Consider the following 24,643-nt stretch of genomic DNA (forward strand, 5'->3'; position numbering starts at 1 on the left):
CCATCTATTGATTTGAATTATAACCTTAATATATTATCTAAAACATCTTTTATTAAATTAACGGTAAATTTATAATCGTGGGTCATAATAAATTAAGTTATTGACTTGTTTAAAGCAAAATGAAACAATTGTAAGCTTATTATATTATTAATCGATGTACCGTGGTGGCCGTGGTTAATTTCAAAATTTGTATAACCAGGTAGGTTTGCGTCCATCTACAGCAGCTGTTCCTGGTGTCGGTTGATAATACGGTCTGATAAGCATTATCCATTACAGTTTGTGAAAAACCAAAACACGGCCAATAGTGATAAATGATAATGGGAGCAGTAAAAGCAAGCGGCCGTATTCATTATCAAAATTACTGTTGACAAAATTTGAATTTTTCCTCTGTACGGTTTCCGGATAAAAACCGTTTTACAAATTTCGTGTTGGTACCCTCCTCTTTACGTGCGGCCAAATAATCGCGTGAAACCCGTTTCAAGATAGAACCAAAGAAGGTCATTGTTATGTCTTCTAGGAATGTTAAATTCTGCAGACCGTGACCAATGGCGCTGTCAACGCGGTTGTGGATTTAAGAGAAAGTGATCACAACACAAAGTGGCCTTAGTTGAAGCAACCATGTCGTTTTTACGTGGCTCCACAAATTATGTATGGTGCACCACAAGTGTGCTCGGTAAGGGTGCAACCGGTGCCGTTTACCAAGGTGTTAACAAACATAATGGTGAACCAGTCGCTGTTAAAACTTTCAACCAACTCAGTCACATGCGGCCGCTGGATGTTCAAATGCGTGAGTTTGAGGTTCTCGAGAAGGTTAAACATGAAAATATTGTTAAACTGCTGGCCATCGAAGAAGAACATGAGAGCCGTGGAAAGGTAAAGTTGAGCTAAAGCATTCTTTCATAACAGAAATTATTTGAGTAGAAATTTATTTTAGGTTATTGTTATGGAATTGTGTACTGGCGGCAGTTTGTTCACGATACTGGACGATCCAGAAAATACATATGGTCTACAGGAAGATGAGTTCCTATTAGTTTTGGAACATCTAACGGCTGGCATGAAACACTTGCGAGACAATAATTTAGTGCATAGAGATCTCAAGCCTGGTAATATTATGAAGTTTATCAGTGATGATGGTAGACCCATTTATAAGTTAACAGACTTTGGAGCTGCTAGAGAACTACATGAAGACCAAGAATTTATGTCGCTTTACGGAACTGAAGAATATCTTCATCCACACATGTATAAAACATAAATTTAATTAATATAATGATATCAATAATAATATAATATATTTTTATTTTAGGTATGAACGAGCAGTATTAAGAAAACCGGTGGCTAAAACTTTTGGTGCTACTGTTGACCTATGGTCTATTGGTGTAACATTATATCATGTAGCAACGGGCAACTTACCATTTAGGCCATATGGTGGACGTCGAAACAAAGAAACAATGCATTATATAACTACTGAAAAAGCATCCGGTGTTATATCGGGTGTACAGACTTCTGAAAAAGGATCAATTACATGGGGCAAGGATTTACCTAAAAATTGTCAGTTAAGTGATGGTTGCAAAAAATTAATAACTCCAATACTTGCTGGTCTTTTAGAATTAGAATCTCAACGAATTTGGAGTTTTGAAAAGTTTTTTACTGAAGTTACTAAAACACTAGATAGAAGACTGTTGCATATTTTCCACACTAATCGCATTCAAAACATACGGGTATACTTACATCCTGATGAAACTTATGAGAGACTTCAAGCCCTTATACAAGAACAAACTGAGATATCACCTAGCAATCAAATATTGTTGTACAAATCTACATATTTATTATCAGAAGTTGGACCTGATTTGCCTGGTCGATCTTATAAGGAAACTGAATCTCATAAACCTATTTTATTATTTAGTAAAGAGAATAATAATGTTACCCTAGCGTCTGATGGCGACTTACCTAACTTCCCAAAATTCCCAGATATGTCACTACCCAAACTTACATCAGTAGATAGTGATGCAGGTCTTGCCAAGACTGCTTGTAGTGTTGGTCATGTATGCAAAAAACGCATAGAAAAATTGTCTCAAAATAGCCAATTAATTAGTAAAAGTGTACAGATTTTTACAAAAGTTGTGACTGACAAATTAAAATTGGTATTAAACAAAAGTGATAATTTACAACAAGTCTTTAAATGTACAAAATACTTAGTTGAAGTATCGATACGAAGTCATAAAAGTGTGAATAACATGATTGGAATTAAGAATGTTTCAACGGATTTAAAAGAAGAATTGGAAACGTTAAGTGACGAGTTAAACAATAGCTTAAGTTTAGCTATACAACAGTTATACCAGCGATATGTTAGAGAGAAGACACTAACGAGAGAGTGGCATGCAGCAACCCGAGCATTTAAGTGCCCAAGCAAAAATCGAGCACCAGCTAGAATTAAGACACTCGTTGAAAGATTACGAGATTCATGGCAGCATTTGTTAAGGGATCGTGCTACTCGTAGTTTGACCTATAACGATGAGCAATTTCATGTATTAGAAATAATAAAGGTAATAAAAAGTTTTAATATTAAAAAAATAATTACTAATAATATACAATTATGACGTGATATTTTATTAAGTTTAAGAATGGAATCATAATGTGAAATGTTTATGACAAAATATAATAACTATTAGCTTTGATTCAAAGCTGTGAAGATATCAGGTGTTCCTAAAACTTAATGAACTTATTTTTTTAATATTCCTGTAATCATAATAACATGTTTTTATTAACTTATAATATATATATATTAAAAAAAAAATTTATAAATTGAAATTCAATAGGAAAAATATATAAATAAAAATGTAGTTCTAAAAAACGTTAAAAACCCTTCACATAATCAAACCAAAAATATTAAATAGTATAATTTGCAAACTGTTATTTATCCTTAATTTATACACAATTAGCCTATGATAAACAATCCTTTAATACTTTAAACAATTTGGTCTTACAATTGAGACAAGAGCGTGTCTTGAATTACATTTTATAATGATTGATTATATATGTATTAGCTATCAAAGAACAATAGTAATTTAAACTAGAAGTTCAATCTAATTTAATTTTAAAAATATAATAAAACTACTATTTAAGTGAACATTTATTATGAAATTTAAGTGACATTATTAATATATATATTACCTAAACCACAAAGATTTATATCCACAATTATTAATTTTGGGATTATTTCGCTTTTTTAAAATGGCAATAAAAACTAATTCTATAACCCAAAAATTGCTCTTTTGAAAAAGTGACCTTTTAGCTTTTATATAATATATGTATATAAAAATTATAGTAATATTATAAACCCTTTATATAATAATAGATATAATAAACCTTATTTTTAGGTTACAGAAACGAGTCGACGTGCTCGAACTCTGTTAGAGACGGATGTTCTACCTATAGTTACTCAGTTAGCGGATTGCATGGCTGATTGGTACAAAATGGCTCAAACAGTGTTCTTACAAGCACAAATATTAGACAAGGATTTTGATGCATTCGAACATCGATTACAAGGATTCATAGAACGTGTCAACGATACAGATGCTTCGTTTCATGATGGTCTAGTAAATGTTGCCAAAGTAAAGTTTACATCCAGTGGCGCCAAGCATGCTGGCCGTATCAGTGCTCAAGATATACAGGCACTGAGGGCAAGTCTACGAGGTTTGCGTGATATCGATGACCTCGTATCAGATATAAAAACTAATAATGAAATGCTCAAACATCTAACTGAGCCCAATAAATTATGCGACTGATATTAAGAGTAATTAATGTTATTTTAAATACCAAAAAAAAAAAAAGAGTATACTTAGTACTTTTACTACAATATTCAGACTATTCAACGTTTACCAATTGTATTACTATTAATATCCATATTTATTTATTGAATTAAATGCTTAATATTTATAATTTATTCAAACAAAAATTGTCAATTTTAGCTTTGATGTGTTTTATAATATGTCTTTTAATTAAAAGTATTTCTTTATAAGCCCCGTCTAACGGGCTTCGGATGCACTTTGAGTTTGACTGGTTTACATAAATCGACTATACATGGTTGTGTAAGCGGTAAAACATGAGCTAGTCCTCCTTCGGCTTCAGTCAGATCAAACGCGAGGCTCAACTCTACAAAGCACGCTTCTGACCATTCGGTGCGATGAGATATAAGAGCATTAGTGTCAAGTGAGTAATATGATTCTGAAATAAAATAATACCTATTAAATACAATTTGTCACTAACATATGTGTGTGTATCAATATACTCATATACTATGGTTTTATGAGCTATGTAAGTACAATTATTATTAGTATAATATAAAATATCACTATACCATCACCGAGGTTGACCAAACGTAAATGGTTCTTTTGAGGCATAATTAAATGTGTCTGCTGGTCAGGGTATTTAATTTTCAAACGCAAAAATGACAAAGAATCTTCATGTAAGTTGTACAGTTCAGCATTTAATGGAATTGGCAATATTAGACCAGCAGATAACTTGTGAGTAGTATCTGGTCCACCTAGTGGCCTATTAATAATTACCTTGCACATTTTTATCTAGAAAAACAGATATTTCTTTATGTATGATTATTTACATCATTATCATGTAGTTCATCAGGCCAATACTGCCATCATGAGAATATTTACATAAAGTTAATTATATAATTTTCTTACATTTGTGTTTGGTTTCGGCGGTGGTGTGGGTTCAGAGTTTTGTAAAATAGGTAGTAACAATTTGGCCACAATACCCGGTTTTGATTCTTCCACCTGAGACAGTTCTTTGAATATAGTCGATGTGAACACCTCATGAGGCAGATCATTCTCGGAGATAAACCTAAATAATGTCAATATTTGTTATAGTTTAAAAAAAATGTATAGATCAAATAAAAGTTACTAAGTTTAAAGTAATTGAAATGGATTTCATGTACGTCCACTGCATTAACTCACTTAATTGTATCTTCTAATTGAGTTAAAAAATAATGGCATAATGCTCTAGCTGACTGATTTGTGGCTTTAACAATATAAACCAAGAGTAATGCGATCATTTTGAGTTTAAACTGTTTTATACTGGCTAGTTCTTGTACGCTTAAGCCAACAAATAAGTATTGCATCCTATAAAATTTACAAAATAATTGTAGAAGTCTATTTGTCTAATAGTCAAGTAATGTATTGATCTCACTTTAAAGCATTCTGTAACAATTGTGAAATATTTGTGCGCACATTATTTGCTTGATGTGTGGACACAGCATTTGAATAATATTTTTTATTATTGTCATTCAAAACAAAATTTAATAACAGCTGACTGTGAATATATAAAGCACTGAGTTCTGCTGTTCCCTTCACAGACTGATCTAGTTGTGTTACTCTTATGACATTGTGATAGAACGTTTCTAGTAGAGTGATTTTCACTTTAGTACTGCCTTTAACATCAGACACTTGTTTCACCAGAGTTTCGAGAAGTTTTAGTGATATGGACGGATCCGATTCTAAAGACCTGAATTCTGCAATACCAGTAAACAAACGGCCTCCCAACTGAAAGAATTTTGTCATAGTGATTAGTAATGAGAGATGGGCAAATTTGAAATAAGTGTTTAAGATACAAAATGGTATTTTCTAACAAATACATAAGTTAAAGCTGTTTTAAATTTTTTGTGTAAAAATAAATATAAATAATATAACCTCATCACTGTGTAAGGGGTAATACTGTTTTTTAAAAAACTATTGGTATTAAAAGATACCTTTAATAAAACGTTATCTATTAAGTTTTTTTAATTTTGTAATATGTTTTATTTGTTATTTATAAGTTATAACTATTAATTAAGTTGTAAAACCGTTTATAAATTTGACTTTGAATGTTATGAATTAATATGTTTAAACTATATTTATTTAAAACAAACTTTTCATAAACACTTTTTGTATTTAATATTTAGAATATACATTCTGTACTTAAATTTTGATAGCGTTGCCTAAATATTTTGCACTATATATTTTAAATAGTTGACCCTTAACTCATAAATACTACACTTACTTGTAGAGATGGAACTAATTGTGGCATTATATCTCTTAAGTAGCTGTAGTGTTTAATAGTTTTATCTTCAAGTAATGAAATTATCGAGTTGCATTTAGATGCAGCATTAAAAACCAAAATCAATACACTTACATCTGTATTATATGTTAAAAAAGAATTGTACTTAGTATGAATGTTGTGATTGGATATAACATCTTGAAACATTATATATAATGTTAAATGTATCAATTATATGATACAATTTTTTCATATGATAATTAATTACAAGTAACTACCAGTGGTGTAGTGATAAGGGTATAAGTTATGTGTACCTATCTCCTACTTTTCTGAGTATACATACTCATAAGAAAAACTGTGTATCTTTGAATAGTTAAGATGATTTTTGTTATGAGTTACATACATAGAAAAGTGAGACACATAGCATAATATACCCTACGGCTAACCACTGTGTAACTCAATTTAAACGAATATTTGTTTTTAACTAAAGGATACAAGATGGTTCTTCTACATAAGGTTCAGGTGTTTCAAACATTGGATGTATGGCTAATAGTTCGGGTACTAGTGCAAGTGTTAATATTGGATGCCTTAATCCTAAATTTCGCATACAATTCCATATAGATTTCTTGTCCTGAAAGTTAAAAAAATTAAATTTTACTGAAAAGAACACCCAAGTAGCTTAGACAAAGTTACCTCAGGATATTTTTTTAAACTTTCAATTAGTCTGTTGACGCACATAAGTAGACCTTCTTGATTCAACAATTCAAATGATGCAAATATGTTATGTAAACCTTCACGAACCACGCTCGACGAATCCTTTAAGGTAAAAATATTAGTTAAAGTAAATAATAAGCACATGCATAAAATAAATATGTATTGAACAATACATTATACATTATACATTAGTATAATTATTTTGCAGTTATACAAAATATACAAAATCTCCATTTTTGGATTGTTTCAAGTATTAGGTATCAAATTACAAATTAAAGGTTATACATTTTCCAACCATAACAAAACTAAATAAAAAAATGTATTAACTCTTAAGCCGGGTGTCCAATAGGTCGGTGGTAGGAGAGAATGGCTTGGTGTATTCCCCAATAAAAACGTATGTAACTATTAAATAAAGACACATAATTTACAAAGACGGTGTGGAGCAGCATGACACACTGGTGCTTTCCATAAATTTGAACCTATATAGAGAGCGGCACTGCGCGTGCCACTCCACCCTGCCACGATCTAGAGGATGATCAGATTTAAAATCCAAAGAAATTAAAGGTTTAATATTATGAATTAATACTACTAACTATAATAAAAAATAGTTTTATTCACATTTTTTTCAAAATAGACAATATTGGAGTTATCATATAATTTTGCATGACAACAGAATTTAAAACATACCTCGATCACAGCAAGTATAATTTCTACTTGATCATCACGTAAACCAGAAGCATAAGAAAGTTTTACAAGGCTCTCTATAGCAATTAAACGAACTTCTTCAATTTCATCATTGAACATATCCACAAGAAATTCCATAGCCACGATAGCAAATTCTGAATGATTGGTAGCTAACGAACACATGGAACTTATAGTGGCAATGCGCACCTCTAAAAAACAAATGAACTAATACAACTAATGCCCAATGGTACCATGATCTATTAATCAGGTATATTAGCTGTGCTTATTTTTAGAAGTCCTCCTACTGGAAGGATTCTTCAATCTAATCATTACAGAAAAATGATAACTATTCACAGAACGTAACATTGTAAATATAATTTTAAAAAGTATTACTACAATAATAATTAGTACTTAAAATGTATAACATATTTATTACCAAGAAATTCATCTTCTAGCCCGTGGAGAAAAGCACCACTTGCACCCGTGCTGACCAAACTTATTTGCTGGGCATCTAACATTTCTTGTGGAGCATCTTTAGTACTCAATGCGCTCATCATTGCTGTACCTTTAGCTAAGCATTCCCAAACACGTTCAATAGATGTTCTTTTTCTCTGTAACAATTTAACACATAATTAAAAAATAATAAGTAACTATCAAAATGACATAATTGAAAACTTACTCGTAAATTAGACATAAGAGTTTGATCCAGAGTCTTTAGTAAAATAGGAGTACTGACCGAACCAAAAGTTCCTAAAAGTCTTGCTGCTTGAGTACGAATTCTATAGCTAATATCCGTCATAAAGTTACATATATTTTCAAATGCTTCATCAGACATACGAGCCATTTCTTCACCATTGGTACCCTTTATTCTTCTAGTTAAATTAAAAAAAAATTAACTCAATAAATTAATAATATTAATAAATAATTATATTAAAACATTTTTGTCCTACTCGTCAGGATAGAATGAACCCAAAACCGCTATGACATTTAAAGCAGCTTCTCTAACCATTTCATTATCATCATTTATGACCGAACAAACTTCATGATATACTGTCGGATCCAACCTTATACCACGATCGTGTAATCGAACCTAAAATATCAAACGAAAAAAAATTTACCTTACTGTGCTGGGTGCAGTGGCATTTTTTCTATAAAAAAATCATGCTTGAGGAAAAAAGTGATAAGACCTCACAGAGTTATTGAATTTTGCTGGTTATTTTTTTGTTTGAAAGAAGAGATATCTTACAGTCCAGTTAGGGTTTCGATTTTCTAAATTGTAATAAGAGTTTGAAAATGACTATTTTTTAAATCGGCTTTTATTTTTTTTGGTAATATAATAAAAAATTCAATAAATAGAAAAACAAAATGATCAAAATATGAATATGATATGATCTTTCCCATAATAATTATTTTTTTCACTACCACTTTTTCTTACCATAGTATTGAATGCAGTACTTCTTGTCTTTGCATTATAATGCTGCGTGTAGCTTCCAATTAATGACAGCATTTCGGAATGAATATTTAATGATCCTTCTGGAATTTCAACAGGCATTAATTCACCAATTACTCCTAAACTTCCACAAGTTATATTTGGTCTATAGTCGCCCAAAATCTAAAAAAGAAATATTATTTAGTTATGAAAACATAATTCCGAATCAAATACAATAAACATACTTTTTTAGCATAGTTGGTTAACTTTAAATGTAGTGTAATGTCATGATTCATTCGTTTTCCAAGTGTTAATAATGTTTTTAAGCCACTAGTTTTAATTTTCTGAGACTTCACATTATGCATTAATCTCATTATTTCTTCAATTATTTTATAAACACTCTAAAAGAACAAAAATTGTACCGTTAATAAATGACATGTAATAAAATAATGTATTTTATACACATTTACCTCTTCATTAGTCTCGTCAGATGAACCAACAGCCGAAAACACTGAACAAATTAACATTCTGACTGTAGAGTCAGTTTGTAATTTAAAATGTTCACTAAGTCTGTCTATTATACTGGTGACATCAGCATTCTAGAAATTAAACATTTTTTTACATTAATATCTTTTTAAATATTAAATATATGTAAACTAATTAGTTAACAAATAATAATGCAGTACATTTAATTTTATTTATTTATTATGAATCGTTTCTCACTTGAAATTGAAGGTTTTCCAATATTTGTAACAAAATCTGTATAATTTCATTAGACGTTTTTCGAGCAGTAATAGTATTCACTAATGATAAAGTTGCACCAGTCGGCAATGAAGTAAGTTTAACCAAACATTTCAACTTTTTAACTGGAGGTTGTTGTTCAATCTACCTCAAAAAAATAGACAAAAAGTAAATAATAGACAAAGCTCCTCAAAATGTACGAGTAACTATATACCACTTGTGTGCTGTATTCAGCTAACGCTCTTTTCTTTAAAACCGCTGCCATTATGACTTCAATTTGATAGCTATATTATATTAAACATATCTTATATAAATTGAACATCAGACATGTACCAACATTAAAACTAGACTATGTTAGTAACATATGTGCCTTAATTAACAAAGTAATATATGGGCCGAAAATCGTCAAAATATGCTCACATTATGAATACAGAATTCTCAACTAAGAATTCAGAAATTTAAGAATTGATTTAGTAAGTTATTAACCAAAACATAACAATTGATACAAATCAGTAATTACACAATATCATTAACAAATAATACACAATATTATTTTGTTTTCTTGTAGTTATTACAAGTTACAATTTACATTATACAGATTACAGTTTACAAGCCAGTTATTAGTTAACATTGGAATATTGATAACGTGTTATCAGTAAACTTCGAAACTAGGTTATTAATTGCTTACCACGTTAGTGGAAACCACTTTTAAAATTAAAATATTGATTTTTCACATTCTTCAACAAAATTTCTTACTTGATATACCATTTATTGGTTCAAAACAGTTAATTTTCGTTACTCAACATCTCATAAAAATTAAAATTTGTACAACGAAAATTCAAATTAACTTGGAATATCTTTGCTTATGAAAAAAAGTAAATTCAAAATGGCGAATGTTGATATTTAGGTAATCTGTATATGTATGTGTGTGTGTGTGTATGTGTGCGTTTAAGTGTAGAGTATGCCCCTCTCTCTTCTAGATCTATTGGTTCTCTATCTTATTTGTAAATAAATCATTAATAAATTTAAAGAATTACCTCAAAACTTATCGGAAAGCGACCTTGCTACTTTCAATATTTATCTGGAATACTATTCACCGTGTGGACGGTATGCATCCGTAGTGTCGTGTATTTGTTTTGTGGGCTTATAAATGACAACAATAACGCACTCGTTGCCTGGTAAGAATTATATACGTACTTACTTATTGGTTATCACAAGTCTCTGTTGAATTCTTACCTGGTTAAATTTTCACTTAAAGGTGTTTTCTTTCTACATTGTCTTCATTATTTATAATGCCTTACGCAAATCCCTATATTTTTTATATCAATTACCATAATACATTGTGGTTAAATAACTTTTGTTCAAGTAGACATCAATTGGATTAACAGTTCTCCGGATATTTTGATTTTGAACAATCACTGCACTTCCAAATCAAAGAAAATTATATAATGTCTGCTGTAATTGTGTTACAGGTACAGACTTAAACAAAGTCATCCAAAAACGAAGAGCTGGCTCTATAGGGTAAGAAATTTAAAATTAGTTATTTGGTTTTATACATTATTTATAACTATATTTTGCTTTAAAATATTTTTTAAAACAATGATTGTAGAGTAGTTAAGCATACATAACTAATCTAATAACTACTCTATAAAATATGTGTTTAATTTGATATTGACATTTTAAACATACTGATTTTTAAAGAAGAGAAGACCAACAAATTTTATGGAACAAATGCACTTTACCAGACACCCTTGCAAACTTTTTTTACCATATTGTATTATTTTTTACGCGTATTACGAATCTGAAGTAAAAAATTGGCAGACTCCTCTAGTTTCAAAGATATAGTTACTTGAAATTTGCATATTTTTGCGTGTATAACAATATAATGCTGTCGCAGCTGCCTGCCGCCGTACTATACATTTTTTGCCAACGCGAGTGCGACAGTATTATTAGTTAATTATTTATTTTTATTATTACCATTATTAAATATTATATTATTATAAATATTTAATATCAATATTGTATTAAACAACAATATCATTTTCTTAAATTGTAAAGCTTAAAGGTAGTATATCTATAACTGATAAATCAACTCCCTACGCCTACCGGCTTCAGCAGCCGACTTGAGCCCCTTTCGGGACTCTTCGTGGATGAGGACTCACGTCCTCAAACCCCCAGATAAAAAAATAGCTTGCCTTAAAGATTAAACTGACCTAACCTACCGCTCAAGAAGCGTCAGCGACCTAACGAGACAGAACCTAACCTATCCTCGCGTCGCAGACAAAGGTATAGTGTGGTGGAAGGTGGATGTGACTATCGCCGCCGCCTATTGCTATACATGAAATATGCAAATTTAAAGTAGCTATAACTTTAAAACTAAAGGAGTCAGTCAATTTTTGAGTTCATATTAGTAATCAGCGTAAATAATACTACAAGATAGTAAAAAAAAAATATTTAAAAAAAAGGGTGCCCAGTAAAGTGCGTTTATGCCAATTTTACTTGCAAGAAATCATAATTAAATATTTATACTTGCATTGAATTCATTTTTATATTTACCAGAATAAATGTTTAGTTAAGATAAAGAGAACCACAAATTCACTATACCTATTTTGTATTGTCATTGTTTATTACAGGGTAATTTTGTCTATATTTATAGCATCTTAACTATTACTTATCTAATCTACTTTTTGGGAAAAGCATCTTACTTTTATGTCTAAATGTAGTAGAACGTTCGTTTTAGATTATATGTTTATATACAGATGTACTCTATTATTTTGAACTTTATTAATGCTATTTAAACACATTTCAATTTGTTTAGAACTTTAAAAAAAAATGTAAGTACAGTTTTTTAAGTTCTGTGATCGGATTAATTTTTTCTAATAAACTATTATTTACTATTTCAAAATATTAATCAAAATTTAAAAGGATTTATAATCTTTAAAGTATAATTATATATTGGGTCAATGGTGAGGTAAAAAATATGAAGTAAATATGTGTACATGTATATCCCTAACACAAACCAGGTATTTCAGGTATTGACTCTAGGATAGATTGATATCATGAATGTGTATAATGTTTATCCTAATTCCAAAATTTAGGGATACAGTGATTTTTATTACAATCACAAATCCAAACGTACTACATAATTTCTTGATTTTGTAACCCCTAATTTGTAAATCCTATCAAATTGTATTATATCAACCCTCTCATCATATAACACTCATACACTAAATATAAAGATATAAGTTGAAATTTGATTTTTATGTGGTGAAACTCCATGGTTATAGTGCAAAAGAAAGTTGAATTAAATTTAGACATTTGATGTGTCCTATCATAATTAAGATTTTATGAAATCGTTGTAGCCAAGTTTGTTAAGTATTGTTTAGCACCTGCTGTCGCTAGTTTGACATTTAGTCTGGGTAAATAGTATATTTAGTCATGGGGCATAATACATCTTTCTAAAAAGTTCTTACCCATTAAATTTAAAAAATAAATGAACACCTCTATTGGTATTTGGTTTTACATTGAGAAACATAAATCTCAACTATCAAAAAATGTATATAAAAACAAATTTAAAAAAAAAACTAATGTAAAACCAAACCAATACCTTCTAAGCTTCACACCAAAGCTAAACTGGATTAAGAAAATATTATATAAAATAGACTTATTTTGGTTTTCAATGAACATTACATAGCTTTCTTATTGTACTTGTTGGATAACAAAACACCAGTGTATTGTTGTGTAGTTAGAAGTTAAATATTATATTTGTTTAGTAAACAAAAACATACTATGGTTTATTGTTTAAAATAACAAACTGTTGGTAGTCTTTACATTTTAAATTTAGGTACAGCTATTTGATTTTCATTGTGTGAGAAAAAATGTTTTATATTATTAAGATATAAAAAAAACAAAAAAGTACAGTTTTACATATATTTTTTTACAAAGATTAAGAGGATTTAAATATTGTATGAATTTTGTTTTTTGCGAGTTAAATGAACTTTGCAGATGGATTAAATTTTATCGAAAGAGATTTAAAAATTCCTGTAAACCTGTGACCACTGTAGATAGACTGGTTGCGTATCGAGCTATGAAAAAGCAGCTACAAAAGTTCTTTTTAAAAAAGTCGGTGACTGTTAGCGCTCCTCTTGGAAAAATCGTGGAACTTATTATTTTACACTGAGGATCCATGTTATATCAGCCGCGTGTATGATAACAACCAGGTTATCAGTGCTGATAAATCGGTTGTTATCACGATTATAAAGAACATGTTAAGCATCGTAGGCGATATCAGCGGTCAGGATTGTTGAACTGTTTTATGTTTTGTATCTAAAGCGTGCATAATTAATACTTGATATGAAACTACTATTCAATCACGTATAATATACATCAACGATGTTATTAACTATCATGATCTGTCGTAATAATTATAATGTTGTATATGATAATAATGCGTATATATATCATGTGTATTGACTACCAGCGCTCCGCGGTTTGAGGTACTACATAGACCTTAACATATTCTGACCGGCTGGTCGCGTACAAACCGTATTACCGACGGCTAACTTGTTCTTTTAAACCTTCGTTGTTATCGCGAGTAAATATAACATGGATCCTCGATGAAAAATAATAAGTTCCATGATTTTTCCACAAGGAGCGCTAACAGTCAGTGACTTTTTAGAAAGAACTCTTGTAGCCGCAGATAGAACATTGCGAGGTAAAGGCCGATGCGCAACCAGTCTATCTACAGCCGTGCCTGTGACCTCCCCAACCCCACTGTACTGTTTTTTATTTTTTTTTTTCAAATTTAACTGCGTGAAGAAGTAAACTTTTTCAACTTTTACCCCCCCCCCCCTTTCAAAGTCCCAACTAGATAAAATGTGTGATTTATAGAGTTACTGCTCGAAAGAATTGGTCCAGTATTAAAAAAGTTACAGTGTATACAGACACAAAAAAAAACCTACACCATAGTATAACCAACACCTTTTCCGCTTTGCATCGAAGCTAAAATGTTGGTTGTATTATAAATTTTTAAATTTTTAGATTCTCGATTTGTCATGTATTTTATTATATTTTGTAGATTTTGTTGGTTTTGTAACTGATTCATTTCGTCCGTTAACAGAAAAAGAACTAGCCGTTACCGTGTCTTAACTTCTGGTACATTTACATTTCTGGAATTGTTATTAATTTATTATGTAAAGTAAGGGTTAAGCCTCTGTTGTCGTGTAGGTATACGGTATATCTTCTTTTTTACTATGGTTGACAAATATCTGATGAACGTGATGCATAGTCCTTATGATAAGATCTATTCAGTTTTTTATAACTGTCAGACGAAATCCTTTTGATGTTTTAATAAATATAAAAGATGTTAACGTACAAAGCGCATGTCACCGGGTAAATAAATAAAGATACTTTAAAAAACACAATAAGACTGTAGATTTTACACTCGATTTCAAACAATGTTCAACAGCCTTAGTTTTTATAGTTCATTCCATAATTATTTATCTAATATTTATATAAAGTTATATTAAGTGACTTCTGTAAGATTATTTTTTCGGTAAATGATCGCGTGATTATTTTAAGTTTATTTCGAAATACAGGTAAAAGTAGTCTCTCATTATAATCAAAAAAATCGTTTGGGTTTATCATTTGCTCATTACTTAAAATATACAACTGTTTATCAAATTTCTCAACATTTATTAAATAACATGATCATTGTATTTGGTGATTTTACGGGTCGATGTATGCATGGTTGCCTTTAAAATATGGTGATAAATACTGAATTATTGATTTAATAACTAATTCTTAAACAGTTTAATTTAGAAGATTAAAATAGGTTTTCGCCTTGGAGTTCGGACTTCGACTATTATAGCTAGACCATTTTTTAGACTTAAGTAAATACTATTTTTTATTAAGAACCCTTAAACATTAGTTTTCATATTCTTTAGTTAATGTTGCGCAACGCACGTGTTTTTAGCTTTTGTTCTTTTAAACGATATTTAGGTCTCACAACAGTATAAATTGCAGTTAATTTATATTAAAAAAACGGTACTAAAAGGCTAGAGAGAGGAAGCTCATCCATGACACGGGATCTAGACGTTATGACGATGCGACAAAAATTGAGTGTCGTTTTACCAAACAAGGGGGAAACAATAATATCAGTTTTTGGTTGCACATTTTGTTGACTGACACTTTACCGGGCAATATATTATGTATGGATTTTTTTATACAAAATGATGTACGATAGCGGGACGGGAGAGAGGTTTCCGTGTGTACATAACAAAAATAAGAACCGATGGGAAAATGGACGGCGTGCGAGTGTAAACGTTTACTTCGTTTTCCTTTTCTTTAGAATTTATTTATTATAATTTTGATTTCTATTTAGGTTAGTTTTATTATACGCATATATTCTTACATCTAATACTATTCGATAACAATTAAAGTTTAAAATTAAATTGTATGATCTTTATTTTATAAGGCAATTATAAATTCATTTTTCAAATCAAAATACTAACAAATTCAAATTTTTTTTTTGAAAAACTTCAAAATTATACTATGAAGTTAGTGAATGACAAAATGAAATAAACCATCATTTATTTTGGCAATTTTTTTGAAAACATTTTATTTACTGATTTACTCCACGTGACTCTATACAACATTAAATATAGAAACTTTATCTATTTCTACAAAATCTACATTTTGAGATCGCGATTTTCGATTAAGTTATTAAAACCTGAGTTATAGAAAATTGTATGTTATGTTTGCCGACTGTGGGTATTTAAACAATTTGTGACATCTTATTATCCGATACATTTGGCGTTTTCCTTTTAGCCAATAATTAATACCAGGGTAGTTGTCCCGGACATGTGTCACTTTAAGGTGTATCTGTTCGGTATATTTACTAAATATTAATTCTTAATAACATGCAAAGACGTACAGTCTAATATTTCTATTTATTTTTTACTTTTCTGCGTATGACGTCTACTCTGTATCAGTATGCTATTCGTCATAATAACATTACGGAAATTTAAGATATTATGTTATATACACATGTATATGATAAACCCAACACAACACATTAGCCGCGCGCGCGAGCGGCGTTACTTAGCAATGCTGTTGGAATCTTGTTTTTTCTTTAAGCGTTTCCACGGCCGATCGAGTACGATGACGGTGACGTCGTCGTGAGCGGGGCGCTTCCCCCTCTCCGTTTTATACATATATATGTATTACATTGTATGTGTGTCTGCGTGTACCTGTGGCGGCCGCGGTGGCCGTCCGGACTACGGTTCAATTCAGTTCCCAGTGCTCAGGCGGCCGTCGCGTGTGTCGTTTCCGTATTCTGTTCCGGTCTTTGCGTCCACGTGTATGGTGTGAAAAATAGTGCGTGTCACTGCATATAGTTTTGCATTTATCTATAATAATATGATATAATAGATTAATTCGATTTTTGTTTTGGTGTTATCATTTGTGATAATCCGAAAGGTGATTTTTTGTGAGTTCTCCATCGGATGTTTTTTTTTTTAAATCTGGAGTTATTTTTGTTTTATATGGTGTCTCGCGTTATTTATGTCGTCCCGGAGACGGCGGCGTCCCGACGCGAAACCGTCGGAATGGCCCTCTGAACGGTTACCGACGACAGCGACGGCTACCTTTGCCGACGGATGTACGGATACGCGGGGCCGCCCCATTACGGGACCGTTGAGTCCACGGCCCACGGAGACCCAGCGGGCTATATTCAGCCCGTCGGACCCCATATACCCATGGCCATGGTCATGCCCATGCCGGCCGTCTGCGAACCACCTCCTACCCCTCAGATGTCCGCAGACGAAACAATTCAGAAGAGACGAAGGTACAGGACGTTTTATACAATTTTCTTTTTTTTTTGCAATACCTATCGAACTGATTCACCCAGAAATGGTGACCTAATCGCTATTGAAGTTGTGCCATCCATTAGAATATCAATATAGCGTCAATAGATTATATTAAAATATACTAGTGAATTATAATCTGTGTTCAATAGGTATCTGTCGTATTGATTATTTGATATTATCAAAATGTTTTATCTTGGCGGCAAATGTTATTTAAATTGGTTATAATTATAATAGCTGAGGTTCAATCGTGGAATACATACTTAATTCGTTTCTCTCGTATTCATCTACTCCCACCGCTGATTTAACTAGTGCATTGTGTTAAGCCTTCACACGCACAATATGCGCCAATCTGTAGGGAATCAGGTGTTTAATTGCATATCAACTGGCCGTATATGACACACAACATTCGCAATCATCCACATCGTAAAACTTATAAGCGTTTAACGCTCGTTTAAAACAAAAAATATATTTTCACTAGTTCTTTTGATACGTAACATTGGCGGTCGCACGTGACACGTCAGTTCGGGTGGCCGCTGTGGTCGCCTTGAGGTTTTGGCGTATGAAAAAACCGATCAGTTATTACACCCGTAATACTACTGATTTAAAGTTTAGTATGTTCTGGCATAACAGTTATGTTCTAACTCTGGGCACTAACAAAAATGACGGAATTTGAAAACGCAAGATTTCGCCGAATTTTTCATTTTTTCAAACAATTCTGCAATTTAACTGTACATCGGTTAGTGTATGACACAATTTGATACCCCGGAAGTAGGTACGGTAAAGTAAAGTACACACGATCCGATGAAAGTGTACAATCGAACATAACAAAATGTATACCATCGTTAAATCGCTTTGGTTAATCTCGTTTTTCGAGCAATAACAATTAACAAGTATTGCGATTTGGTTATTCACCGATAACCGAAGGCTTTTACAGAATCGGACTGCGACTGTAACACAATTCGTGATAAGCCCGTTGCAACGTTATTATTATTATTAATATATAAAAAATGATGTATATCATTGGTTGAAATATAAACTAATAAAACAGTGGCTCATACATATGTGATCCGTTTGATTTCATTCGTATACGACTGATAGGATTTCTTAATAAATATGTTTAATACTAAACAATAATGAAATAATTTCACTTCTAAAAATTATTTTCAATCACCCAGTACTAAGAATACAATAGGATAAAATAAAACATTTAAATATTTTATTTTTAATACTTAATCGCTATGATCAACTGTGTGACCTACAGCTAAACAATATCTATTATAAATCGATGGTATAGTGTACAGCATAGATTCAAGTTGAGAGAACTTGGATGTGCCTAACTTAGTTTAGGAGTTAGCTTCCTCAAAATTGTTTGGGTTACATACATTAAGTATGACATTCTATTATATTGTTGGCGTCAAGCGCCTACATTTTTTTTTAGCAAAATCGCGCGCCTGTTGTACAGTTCCCATGAGTGTATATTTTTAGGAAAATTATTAGGATGTTTGAGTAAATGTTTAGTAATTACCATTATAGAACCTAATAGCCTTGTATTAGAAGCCAAAGATTCATACTTTTGATATTAGAAAACATTGATGGTATTATAAAGTTGCAATTATCGTTACTATAAAGTTTTTCAATTATAAACTGTAAAAAAATAAACCCGTTTAAAATATTTTCTTAGCTTCGTGTACAAATAAGTACTACTACTTTTTGTAAATGTAAACCAAAAACGTATTCAGATTAGTACTATTTCACACTCTGCTAAAAATGAATAATGAGTGATTTTTACTTACTAATTGGTCGTACGTACGCTTTGTTCTCGTTTGTACGTTCAGCATAGTCGACAGAATGTGTGCTTTGATGCGTGTAATGGATTTAATCTGAATATGATCAGTGAGCGGTCTGTTAGAAAGAGTCCCGTTGAGCTATTAGTCTATGGGAAAATCATATTTTATCTTCATTTTAATCACAACGTTCTAATGTTTAAATAATTTTGTACTGTATGATAATAACTCATACTGTAATAATAAATCTAATCAGTCATAATAAGTAAAATTGTATTGTGTTTTTAAAATTGGATATTATTACTGAAGAAGCAAATACCTAATAGAATTTTGTTGTAGTTACTCAATTCTCAGAATAGTGATTTTTTTAATTTGATATACTTTATCCGACAAATTAGTTATCATGTTATATACATCTCTTAGCTAGTTTCATTGTAAATGTTTCAATATTGTACATATGTGTAAAGATTTGTATTTCCGAGGCTAACTACAGAAATGTAAAAACAATTATACGATTCTTTAACAAAAACCAATCACGTGGTTGTCTAAATATGTTGACCCTGATGGGTAAAAAAAACTAAAATGTACGAGTATAATTTTGACTTGTACGACAAAATTATTTGGACTAGTTTAAACTTTTGTAGTCGGATGTTTGTTTTTGAAAACGCTTCCATTTTTGAAGGTTTTTGACCTAATAATTAAATGTTTTAATGCTGACGTAGCAAATGCGTTTATTGTTTATTCATACTTCATGTGATACTGTTTAGTATGTATTTGTGAATATTTTAAATATTTACATTTTGATTAACATGTTTGAAAAATAATACAATTGTTCGCCTGAATTTCATACACTTCAATTTTTTGTTTATTTCTTATGACGTTCTAGTTATAATAGCTAAAACTTTTACCTATTATAACTACTCAATAAATAATTATTCTAACCTAATGTATTCTATATGAAATACCTAGCTCGAATTTATTTGAACTACAAAGAGTACCAGTTACCATGCGTTGTACCTGTGTATCTCTATCTGAATAGATACATTTTTTTATAAATTAATAATATGGTTAGTCAGGCTTCCATTTTAAAAATCTCGTGTACACTGAAAGCTGTTGCTGAAATACCAAAATACATTTGAAATGCGTTAAGTTTATGGTTGTTATTACTCTTCAATATTTATGTGATTAATGATTTTCATACCAATCGGCGGTGTGTTTGAAATGGAATAATAATGGTTGTATGGTTCCGTTGCTACACTGTATTTCCACTGCATCCGAAATGTTGTAAACCAGTATTTAAATCCAAAAACAATCATTATTCAGATTAATGATGCCGACGTGTAGAGCTTAATTAGTCTTTATCAAACACGTATTGAGTACATTACTAGCTTTATTTTGTGTATTTTATCGATCACATATACTAATTACTAATGTTATAGCCAAGAACACGTTTTATAGTGCTGCTGAAAAAATTATACAACTAAAGTATTCAAAAGTAAATCCAAAAATATATTAAGTGTACAGTAAAATATCACATCACTAATAAACGGGTTTAAACTTTAATATAGTGATTTATTAAAATTAAAATAGGCAAGTTAAAACACTTAGGTTTTTATACCTGTGATAAAAGTGTATAAATTATTATTCAACAGTAACAGTGAAACTTCTAACCCGCCGTAACTATAATATTGATTAGCAGTGCTGGCGTAGAACATTCAACCCTTTAGGCTTCTATGTAAATTATTTTTCGCCGCCATAGTTACAAATGAAGAACGAAGAACTGTATTATTATATAAAACACTATACCCAATTAAAAAAATGTATGTTAAAAATTGTTCTTTATGTAAAACAAAAACAAGATTTATAGTAATTAACGCATGTCGTTTACACATTTGTATAACTTATTGGGTTACTTAATATTAAGATCAACAAAGCTAGTCAATATATTAGGTAGGTACCTTTATTTTCAGAGTTATATTATAATATGTACCTATTATTAAAGCATTTAACTGTATGTACTTTTACATTGAAATTCTCCTTTTAGTACAAAAATGTAATGCCTATAACTAGCTAACACGTATGCCTAAATATAATAATTGATTAGTTTTTTTTTTTATTAAATTTTTGATTTAATAAAGAGGTTATGACAATCACATTTTGCCGTCTGCCCGCCTATTACCACTAGTTTTGAATTATGCTAAATTAGCAATTTTATGCGTGAATACTAATTATCGTTTATATTATTATGCAACTATTCGTTGTTTAGAAGTAAACCTAGATTATAAGTAGTTGCCTAAACACTAACATAAACTGAATCTTTTCATCATAGTACATCAACAATGAATGGAAGACCCTTACGATTTTTACAGTCGCAGTAAAAAATGTAGTCGTTAAAAAAACTAAAGAAAAGACGAAAATAATAAAGATCTATAACAACACTTTCATAATGGATACCTATTTTATTGAACGTTGAACCACAATAATTTACAAATGTTTTTAGATTGACGGTCCACATTTGACACGCCTTCGCGCGGTCTTAGGCCGTGGACGATGTCGGAGGAGAGAGGATAACGAACACAGTGCGCATTAGTTCCACGATACAGCCATTCACCACCTTACCTTACACCATGACAACTATGTCGGTACCATCCGCGTTCAAATTATATAATATGTAGTAGAATTTCCGTCCATAAATTTGTTGCGAAATAGTCACTTTTGGTAAAATGTATTTTGTGAAAATTCGTATGAATAGAAAGAGAAATAAAAAGGATTTGACCTTTTTTCTATACATCAAAGCCATCCCTCGGCATGTGGTCTTTGACCAGGTGTTATTTCAGCACAGGTGGTGTCCTCCTGCCCTCCTCGCAGACTATTCGGCTCCAGCATTTTTTTATCGTATTGACCTAAAGATAAAATCAATTGTGGCGTCAAACAGCGCTTAAGGTCACATTATTGCAAGGGACACAAATGTTTTGTTTGTAAAATAAAAATCTTCGAGGTGTTAGCGGATAACATTGTTTAATTTTGTAACATTATTACCATAATAATAACGACACCCATATTAAAAGATGTGTATGTATAGTGTATACTGATACCAATGATACGCGGATCTTTTTTCAGCCGACAGAATAAAATAATGTCGATCGTTGAATGTAATTTTATTATTGTATATTATTATACTCTATTATTATTTTACTTTGTAATATAATTGGTATCGTCTTCGCGTTACTAAAGAGAATGTGAGATCATTGAACTGTTTTTCATTGTTATTTTTGTTTGTGTAAGAATCCATATAAAAAAATAACAATGAAAATTGTCTTAACCTACAATTACAGTACGAAGAGAATGAAAAAAATGTTGGAATTATCATGTTTCAATTTTGATTATTTCCAATTTGAAAATATAATGTAAAACAATATTTTTATTAGTATACTCGTACATTAATAATTATGTTTTACATTTTTTTTTCTATGTAATAAATTATATTGAATGCCTGTAACCATCACATATAAAAACAATGTTTAAAAGTTTTTTAAAAAAAAAACACTTTTTCTGTTGTAATTTGTATGTTATAAATGTATGTTTTATCTTGGCAAGTAATAAAATATATTTTTGTTACTTTTAGATCCGATGAAGAGGATTCCAGCCAAAAATACTCTAGAATGGAAGATGATAACATTCAAGACAAAGAAAGGTTTGCAAGGTGAGTGTTTAGTAAAATCTTAAAATTAATATTTCGTTTAAATAGCATGAGTATCTAAAAATACCGTTATCTAAGTAGCTGAAAACAGAACTTGTTGCGTTGAATGTAGTTCATAGGGATAGGTTATTTAGTCTGTAATGTACATAGATCTAGTGTAATAAATAAAGATAAAATCTTAGGAAAGAGAGAAAGGGAGATGATGATATAATGATTAATAGAGTGATTATTTTATAAAATGTCTTATATATATATATATATATGTAAGGTTCGACAATTCAGGAAAACCATTAACCTATTAACTTTATTTTTGGTTTGGAACACGTGTGATGTTGCCTGTTGGGGTCATGGTATAGGCAGCCGCTAAGAGTCCTGGGTGGTCACCCATCCGATACTAAGCAGCAATGGACAACCTTAGGTGCCGAGTGACAACTAAGGTGACTACTGCGCCTATAAAGTGTGCTAATAATCATTTTTAATTTATTTTAAAATACTGTTAGCTGATTATAATAATTTAATAATGAATACTAAGAAGATAGGTCACTTATTACAATCATAGTTGTATTTAAAATTATTATTTTCTGTAACTTGTGATGAAAAACTTATAAGTAACTAATTTTTAATAGCTTAGCACGATTATATTAAGTATCTAATTACATTTAAAAGAGAGCGTTGTTCGCGCTTTATTTATTGTTAATTTTATTCAAGATTTTTCCAGCTACCTTTGTGTTATTTAACGACCTGGCAGTAGCGGCAAATTTCCATTTCGCTGTTGTGCGCTTGTTATAAAAAAAAACAAGTAAAAGAAGATAAAAAGGCAAAAAAAAAAATAAAGCCGTAAAAGTAGAAACAAAACATAAAGAAATTAAATTATTACCTTGTACGTTGTGCAAAACACAGAAACATTTTTAATCTTATCTGCTGTGTCCATTTGTTTATTTTTTTGCTCCTGGAACGGAATAAACTTTACAATTCTTTTTAAGAAAAAAAAATCATTAATCAAATTTGGTAATCCTATGGATATTGTTGTGATAAAAGATTTATTTCTAGTTATCGTGTATTTTTATATTAGTTGTCTTAAACAAAATTGCAATACTTTGGTTCACCTAAGTATTTTTATAGACAAAAATTATTTCCTCTGAATGATCGAAAGTAAATTTGTTTATGGTCGAAAATTATATTATAGTTAAATCAGTTGATTGATAAACATTAGCCAAAAATAACATTTCATTCGTCCATGTAGATCATCAAGCAACTGAAAATTATTAACTTACATATGTTAAGCTTAGTTATTAAACTCCGCCAGAACTCGCAATAAACTTATTCAATATGAGTAGAGTACAATGTTTTATAATCGAAATTAGTGTTATTTAAATTATTATACACAGAACAAACAACATGTCTTAGTTCTGTATAATTAATTTAAATTATATTTTAAAAACATTAATAATTAAATATTTTTTGTACTTCTGACATTTGTTTTAGATAAGATACATATAGTTGATTTACGTATATGTCATTCAGTACAAAATAATTAATTAACATACATGTGGTTCGACCTATACTTGCTATAAAATAACTTACAACTGGGAGTACTAATATACTAATGCAAAAATTCTAGAGTAATTTTAATGTAATATTTATGTTTCGTGTGACTACAAAATATATTATTTTT

The 24,643-nt window shown here is 30.5% G+C and overlaps 3 protein-coding genes across 11 annotated transcripts in view; 2 read left to right on the forward strand and 1 right to left on the reverse strand.

The window, feature by feature from the left end:
- The first annotated feature begins 285 nt into the window (after nt 1-285).
- LOC126835845 (serine/threonine-protein kinase TBK1) lies at nt 286-3,939 on the forward strand. The gene is made up of 4 exons (XM_050568689.1): nt 286-873; nt 935-1,239; nt 1,304-2,543; nt 3,378-3,939. The coding sequence occupies exons 1-4, from the start codon at nt 619-621 to the stop codon at nt 3,783-3,785; spliced, it is 2,208 nt and encodes a 735-aa protein (XP_050424646.1). The 5' UTR covers nt 286-618; the 3' UTR covers nt 3,786-3,939.
- Nucleotides 3,849-10,333, reverse strand: LOC126835844 (integrator complex subunit 4). 4 transcript variants are annotated; one of them, XM_050568686.1, is made up of 18 exons: nt 10,305-10,333; nt 9,831-9,900; nt 9,599-9,760; nt 9,346-9,474; nt 9,121-9,276; nt 8,882-9,058; nt 8,397-8,536; nt 8,126-8,318; nt 7,883-8,057; nt 7,450-7,655; nt 6,742-6,864; nt 6,544-6,679; nt 6,052-6,185; nt 5,203-5,555; nt 4,971-5,135; nt 4,698-4,857; nt 4,358-4,580; nt 3,851-4,224 (listed from the first exon to the last, which is right to left on the reverse strand). In XM_050568686.1, the coding sequence occupies exons 2-18, from the start codon at nt 9,879-9,881 to the stop codon at nt 4,013-4,015; spliced, it is 2,895 nt and encodes a 964-aa protein (XP_050424643.1). In that variant the 5' UTR covers nt 9,882-9,900; nt 10,305-10,333; the 3' UTR covers nt 3,851-4,012. The 4 variants fall into 4 exon arrangements, with proteins under 4 accessions (XP_050424644.1, XP_050424643.1, XP_050424642.1 ...); XM_050568685.1 differs by lacking the exon at nt 10,305-10,333 and adding an exon at nt 10,037-10,207; XM_050568687.1 differs by lacking the exon at nt 10,305-10,333 and having other exon boundaries at nt 3,849-4,224; nt 8,126-8,315; nt 9,831-10,207.
- A 223-nt stretch (nt 10,334-10,556) lies between these two features.
- LOC126835846 (aryl hydrocarbon receptor nuclear translocator homolog) overlaps nt 10,557-24,643 on the forward strand; it is a 29,802-nt gene continuing 15,715 nt past the window's right edge. For 2 of the 6 annotated variants that reach the window (XM_050568691.1, XM_050568693.1), the window contains exons 1-2: nt 16,917-17,462; nt 22,894-22,971. In XM_050568691.1, coding sequence (XP_050424648.1) covers nt 17,275-17,462; nt 22,894-22,971 — 266 coding nt within the window. In that variant the 5' untranslated portion in view covers nt 16,917-17,274. Of the gene's footprint in view, nt 10,795-11,088; nt 11,138-16,916; nt 17,463-22,893; nt 22,972-24,643 lie in introns of those variants that run through there. The other 4 variants (XM_050568690.1, XM_050568692.1, XM_050568695.1 and 1 more) reach the window with 3 other exon arrangements.

The sequence above is a fragment of the Adelges cooleyi genome, unplaced genomic scaffold, assembly GCF_023614345.1.
Source record: "Adelges cooleyi isolate 19-005CV unplaced genomic scaffold, UGA_ACOO_1.1 ACOO_flye_CR_arks_rails_tigmint_CR_PRNA_23, whole genome shotgun sequence".
In the NCBI taxonomy this organism is placed as follows: Eukaryota; Metazoa; Arthropoda; class Insecta; order Hemiptera; family Adelgidae; genus Adelges; species Adelges cooleyi.

What these genes read in the sequence shown, in the direction of transcription:
- LOC126835845 (XM_050568689.1), top strand. Translation starts at nt 619, where the DNA reads ATGTCGTTTTTACGTGGCTCCACAAATTATGTATGGTGCACCACAAGT. An exon ending in AACATGAGAGCCGTGGAAAG is followed by an intron (nt 874 to 934) that starts GTAAAGTTGAGC and finishes AATTTATTTTAG; the next exon opens with GTTATTGTTATGGAATTGTG. An exon ending in ATGTATTAGAAATAATAAAG is followed by an intron (nt 2,544 to 3,377) that starts GTAATAAAAAGT and finishes CCTTATTTTTAG; the next exon opens with GTTACAGAAACGAGTCGACG.
- LOC126835844 (XM_050568686.1), bottom strand. Translation starts at nt 9,881, where the DNA reads ATGGCAGCGGTTTTAAAGAAAAGAGCGTTAGCTGAATACAGCACACAA. An exon ending in CTGAATACAGCACACAAGTG is followed by an intron (nt 9,761 to 9,830) that starts GTATATAGTTAC and finishes TTTTTGAGGTAG; the next exon opens with ATTGAACAACAACCTCCAGT. An exon ending in GGTTCATTCTATCCTGACGA is followed by an intron (nt 8,319 to 8,396) that starts GTAGGACAAAAA and finishes TAATTTAACTAG; the next exon opens with AAGAATAAAGGGTACCAATG.